Source organism: Idiotropiscis lumnitzeri, chromosome 13 (genome assembly GCF_059441095.1).
Source record: "Idiotropiscis lumnitzeri isolate Australia: NSW breed Sydney's pygmy pipehorse chromosome 13, RoL_Ilum_1.0, whole genome shotgun sequence".
Lineage (NCBI taxonomy): Eukaryota > Metazoa > Chordata > Actinopteri > Syngnathiformes > Syngnathidae > Idiotropiscis > Idiotropiscis lumnitzeri.
In genome coordinates, this window is record NC_142403.1 from 5922658 (window position 1) to 5929124 (window position 6467).

At 44.3% G+C, this 6467-nt stretch overlaps 1 protein-coding gene across 2 annotated transcripts in view; it reads left to right on the forward strand.

The window, feature by feature from the left end:
• Positions 1-6315, forward strand: part of ano8b (anoctamin 8b) — a 35335-nt gene extending 29020 nt beyond the window's left edge. For both annotated transcript variants that reach the window (XM_088312285.1, XM_088312286.1), the window contains 5 exons: positions 28-417; positions 1103-1294; positions 1386-1517; positions 4246-4356; positions 5565-6315. In XM_088312285.1, coding sequence (XP_088168411.1) covers positions 28-417; positions 1103-1294; positions 1386-1517; positions 4246-4356; positions 5565-6293 — 1554 coding nt within the window. In that variant the 3' untranslated portion in view covers positions 6294-6315. The remainder of the gene's footprint in view (positions 1-27; positions 418-1102; positions 1295-1385; positions 1518-4245; positions 4357-5564) is intronic.
• The last annotated feature ends 152 nt before the right edge of the window (positions 6316-6467 follow it).

Below are 6467 nucleotides of genomic sequence, written 5' to 3' on the forward strand. Positions count from 1 at the left end.
GTGCTTCTATTCTTCTGTGTTGTGTAGATGGACAGGAGGCCTGCATGTAGTGGCCACCCCGTGGACAATAGTTTTATGGAGGAGGGAAGCCCAACTATGGTGGAGAAAGGAATGGACCCCACCTCGGTGTTTTCAATGTGTGACGATGATGTCGATAATGGCATCCATGACGTAAAGGAGGCGGGTGGGGGAGTGGCGAGTGCAGCCGAGGGAATCAACTACGCCGCTGCCGCCTGTGCCGCTCCGCCTGCCTCCAGGAACGAGAGCAGCGCCGCACCGCGAAATCGGAGAAGAGGCCGTAGCACCGAGCGGGCCGAACCCACGGCAAAGAGGGAATCGTGGATTAACCCTCCGGAAGTGAAGGAGAGCACCACGCTCACTCAGGCGGAGATAGAGAGCTGCATGCAGACTTACGAGGTACAGGGTGACCAGCAGTTACAAATCTTAAAGTTTGTCTGTTAAATTACAATGGCGCCTCGACTTGCAAGTGGCCCGAGTTCTTGGTGGTAGGGGCTATCGCTGGGCCAATTTTCGTTTTGACTTGTGAGCAGAAATTTGAGATACAAGCACTAGATGTGGAAGCAAACTTGAAAACAAGTAGAAATTTTGGCAGATGGTTAACAATATACTTTAAATAGATGCCTCATATGTCATCCTGAATTATGCAGCACCAGGCCTATCCCAGCTGACTTTGCGCAAGAGGCAGTGTACACTCTGGACTGGTTGTCAGCCAATCTCAGCGCACATATTGACATACAAGCATTCACAATAATTTGAGGATAAGCGACATGCATATTTTGGGAACGTGGGAGGAATGTGTCCAGGGTTATTAACTCCAACTCAACTTTATTTATAGAGCGCTTGAAAACAACACAAAATTCTGTTGACAAAGTAAAAATCTGACACTGAAAAAAAAAAGGCAGTTACAACAAATTAAAATTAAAATGAGTTAATAACATACAAAGTAAGCTACGCAAACACAAAAACAATGCTTACTCGACTAAACAATGAATGACAATGAAAAGGCTCACTTCCCATAACGTCTTCTCACTTTGTGTGTCTTGTGCCACGCTTTCTCTTGATGCGGACAATCCTTCCTCAGGACACTTTCCAGGACTACCAGGAGATGTTTGTCCAGTTTGGCTACGTGGTGCTGTTTTCGTCGGCCTTCCCGCTGGCTGCCATGTGCGCACTTATCAACAACATCATCGAGATCCGCAGCGATGCCTTCAAGCTCTGCACGGGTCTGCAGAGGCCATTTGGTCTCAGAGTGGAGAGCATTGGCCAGTGGCAGGTTAGAACCAAAACTCCCGAGGCTCCTCGAAAAACAAAATGATTCCGTTTTGCCTGAGCAAGGCTGTACGTTTCTCGCTCTCCTGCTGCAGTCCGCAATGGAAGCCATGGGTTTGATTGCCATTATTGTCAACTGTTACCTGATTGGTCAGTGCGGCCAGCTGCAGCGCCTCTTCCCCTGGCTCAGCCCTGAGATGGCCATAATCTCCATTGTCATCCTTGAGGTACTGCAGCTCAACACTATTGATTTTTCTCTGACCACCCCAACAAAAACAAGCCTTTTGTGAGAAGGTACATCTATATACAAGTGCATCTCAATCAATATAAATATTATACAGAGATGGGCATGTTACTCTCATCCTCCGTCCGCGCCCTGGGCACCCTTCCATCATTGTCCCTCCCTCTTTATTCGCAAAAAACAACTGTCCTGCGTCCTTTCACGACGCTTCCATCCTTGCATTTGACATCCTGACCACCCGCAACCCACCAAAAAAAACAAAACATCCTTGCATGACAAGAGGCTAACAGCAGAAATGTTATCATTTATGAACAGAATTTAAAGCACCTTAGCTGGCTAATTTCCTATTCACATCCAGTTACCGTAATTCCCGGAAAACACACCTGATTAATGCCACAATAACAAACTTGAGCCATAAAAACGTTTTTGTTCATCCCTTAGCTGCTTTGGACGAATAGCTGCGGGTCTCCATGTTATTAAATAAACGTCAGGAGATGCTTTTTACCCCCAAACGACGCTGAACACACAGAGTGTACGGAGTGTACCAAAACCTTTCTCAGACCCTTGTTACACGGGAGGAAATTGACAGATGACCTCGGACCGGTGTTGCACTGTAGAGATGGCTGTGTTTATTGCACTTCGTTAAATTGCTCAGATTAAACAAAACTTAAAATGCTTATTCGGACTCTCAATTTATTTTCCGTGTTTTTGCCCACTTGCTCTCTCTCGCTCTGTCGCTCTCACAATTCAACTCTCACTATTGCAAGATTTCATTCTGTTCCGAGTGCAAATATTAGAATTCTATGCATGCGGCGGTCCACAAGCCTTGCCGAGTCCGACATTTAAAAAAAAAAAAAAAAAAATCTCGTCCTCAGTCTCAAAAATGCCGGCCGGCCGGACGGTTCTGTTCCCGGGACGAAATGCCCATCTCTGTTGTTATAGTTCGATTGAAAAAGTGAAATGTCCTCTATGTTCTATTTAGGCTCACTACACACTGTGGAGCATGTCAGGATTTTTGTAATTTGATGATAATATCTTACAGCTAATGGAAAACCAACATCCAACACAAGAAATGACATGACAGTATTAAATAAGAAACAATAACATTATTTTGAATATAGAAATGACACTTTGTAGATTCAGAATTGGCCTTTGAAAAAGTAATCATCTGTGTATATGTTGAATGAATCTGCTGTGCACGCCATAATCATTGTCAAGCCTCGTTAAGATGTGTTAAAATAAATTGAGTTTGCAGCAGTAGACTCTCAGAATAAAAATTGTAGAAATGGTTCACCAGAAAAGAATCAAGCACCTCTCAGTGCCCAGACCTCAAGCGACCTGGATTATTTTTTAGATTATGCAAAGCGGAATGTTTGGGGAGCCCACTTTCTATATTCTTCCTACTTGTGAAACATAGAAGAAGATTAGTTGCTGTTTTGTTTGCAAAAGGGATTTTACAAAACATTTCCATATGGATAAACTCACTTGAATTAAAGATTGGGTTTTCCTCTTTTTTTTTTCATTAATTTTGGCCCTATATTGTTCAAAGTTAAAGATTACATCTTAACCAGGAGTGTCAATATTTTTGGAGGGTGGTGTACATGAATGGTAAAAAGTTTTCTATGATAATGAGTATTGAGATGCACCTGTCCTGCACATCTTGCCGAGAATTCACAAATGTCTGATTTACTGCATATGCCTTACCTACAGTATCTAGAAACAACTTTTTAGAAACCACTAAGGTGCCTGATTTACTAACATCCCAAAAGCGTGCTAAATCGCATGTTCACTAAGATTGCGATCTTTTACTAAGATGCCAAATAGCGGCTGCTGAATTGTGTGTTCGCTCTGAGGTGCAATTTGAACCTGCCTTATAGATGCGTCATTATAAGATAGCAAACCAGCCCGGGCAAGTTTTCTCAGGTTTGATAAAGCATATTGTGGATGCTGAATTAATATATTTGCATATACCGCACCCACCCAGAATTGGGTCTGCTCAATGCACAAAAATGCTCTGCAGCAATTTATGCACATGCAATCCTGGTTGTGCCCGGTAAGGAGATAAGCTTCAATGTGTGTGTGAGAGCAATTACATTTGCTCTCCTTTTTTACGTGTGGAAACCTTGAGTAAATCACAGAACCAGAAAAAAAATGTTATCTGTTTAATTGAGTTCAGCATTATGCCTAACCAAAACTGAGTATTTACCTCCTAAAGTGAAACAGTGACTCTGATATTTCCCCCTGCCTTTGCTTGTGGCCATTTTGCCTGCCTTGCACCTAATTTGAGCCAACTGTCGATGTGATTTGTGCCAACATAAAATGCTTCACTTATTTGGACCTGAGTGGTCTTCCCCTTAAGCGCAACTGTGTGCTTTTATAGCTAAGGCACACCTTAAAGAAAGATGACACATCATCAGAAAGTCGAGGACTGTGGCAAGTCTTTTCATTTGTCCTCAACTACCCGTAACATATTTGTGTTCTGGCTCTGTGAGCCTACAGCTCTGTCGCTGTCTATAATAAGATAAGGTAAACAGCCTGCAGCACTCTCTTGGCCTGATAAAGAAGTCAGGCTTATCTCAAGGAGAACTGAACAGCCTCAGTGTTGCGTCAGAAATAGTTCAAGAAGCATCCATGAATGTTTTGTTCCATATTCATTTGAATGTTACCCGTGTGCGCTCATCCTCCTGCCAACCTGTCTGCTTGTCTATCTGCAGCACTTCGCTGTCCTCTTGAAGTATGTCATCCATGTGGCCATTCCCGACATTCCAACATGGGTCAGAGAGGAGATGGCTAAACTGGATTATCAGCGCAGGGAAGCCTTTAAGGTGAATTATGAGAACCAATAAATAAGTGAGATTTTTATATGGATAAATTGGTGGGTGCCAACCACTAAAGATAGGGAGGGATTTTATTCTTTTTTTTAATTCACACAGGGTCTGCAATTTATATTGTTAGCTGTGAGGTGTAGACGGCCAACCCAACATGAGTTGCAATCAATCAAACATGTTTGACCTTTTGGAGTTTACATTGAAGTGGCGCCGAAAGCTGCGACAAGCAATGGCACACTGTTTGTTGTCAATGCTTGTTCAGTAAGGCACAAAGTTAAGGCCGGCAGGCCAGAATCCTGTCAGCCTCATTTTATGTGGCCTGATGAAGCATGCCAAAACAAAACAACTTTTCTGATTACTTCTGTTCAAAAGTAGCTCCATTTTAAAAATGATCATATTCAAATGACACGGCAGTTGCTGGAGTTCCCACACAGAGGTTAGAACATATTAGATAATAATTGCCTCACAATTTTAACACCTAGTTTGGGTTAAAAATAAAGCAAAAAAAAACTATTTATGTTGTATTTTCCTAAAGGAACAAGATTTTCAAATTCTCAGCCAGTAGCAAATGTACTAAATAGACAACAAATTATCTGCATTATTCAATAACAACTTGACAGCGACAAGCTAAATTGAAATGGTAAAATGTCTTGCAGGCACAGCATGCCCATAAACACAATTACTTGAATTTGACCGTGTTTTCTGTTCATATGCACAGTCAGTTGTTGCTCGGCAGAATTCTTGAGGATCAATTTCTGTGCCTCTAAACTTATGGGGGGAAATCATGTTTAATAAGATGGGTTTTTTTTAGATTAGAAAAAGTACAAGAAGATCCATCAGAAACCCAGTAATCAGAATTAGAGACTGAGATCAAATTTGAATTTAACCCATCCGTCATCAGGTCACTGTGAGCAGAAGGCTATCTCATCTGACTCGGTTGTAGATGCAGGGTCCACGTGAGACTGGTCACCGGCCATTCGCAGAGCACTAATCAGCCTAGAAACAAACAAGCCTTGACCGTTATATTCACACCGACGGGCAAATTAAATCTTCACTGAACCTAACGTGTATGAGACATGTCATTCTTCCTTTGCCAGAAGAACCGCATACTGTCCGCTTTCTGTCAGCAGTAGTTTACAGAAATAAAACAAGTCCGATTGCGTCTGCAGTCCTAATCCACGGTTGTTTTTCCAATTCTTCTGCAGAAGCACGAGCGTCAGGCTCAGCAGCACTACCAGCAGCTGCAGAGGAAGAAGAGGGAGGAGGAGGAGAGGCAGAGGCAAGTGGAGCATATGGCCCGAAGAGAAAGGGACCGAGATGACAGCAAGGCCGACTCCTCCGGAGAGCACCATCACGACAAAAGCCACAGCAGCAAATCGCGCCCTGGCGGCGGCGCCGGAGGAGGCGGGTCAGACAAGCCCAAGAGGCCCAGCTCCCTGTTGGCCAACAACAACGTGATGAAGCTCAAACAGATCATACCGTTGCAGAGCAAGTTCTCCTCAGGTGGCGCCCGCTCCCCCCAGTCGCCCACTGAAGCCAAGCTGCCAGGGTTCCTCAGCTTCAAATTCCTCAAATCACCCGAGAATAAAAAGGAGTCTGCGGCGGCTTCCTCGGCCGCCGTCACCGCCAACGGCACGCCAACATCATCTTCATCATCATCAACAGGTAGCAGCTCACACGAGCGTTCTCAGTCACCCAACAAAGCCTTCAACCCTGGCAAATTGTTTAATTTTGGAAAATCCGAAGCGGGGACGTGCATCAACGGGGCACCCCTTTCCAGATCGGGCGAGGGATCCTCATCATCACAGCTGTCGGAGAGACCGGCTTCCAGGTCCGACTTAAACGGCATTCCGGATGAAATCCCCTCACCTGGAGGGGAGGGGTCAGAGGACGGACATTCAAATGAGTTGGACCCTCCTGGCCCCAAAGTCTAGTAGCTCCTCTGGTTTCACCTCAACGGCAAAACTAACGTGTGGCAGCGGCAGGCCCCACTCGGTTGTAGCACTTCAAGTTGAAATGGATTTCTGTTGTTTTTGGGTCTCCAGAACAACAAAATAGGCTTCACCAGAACAATGTTGACTCTCCTGTCACGCCGCAACATGCATACA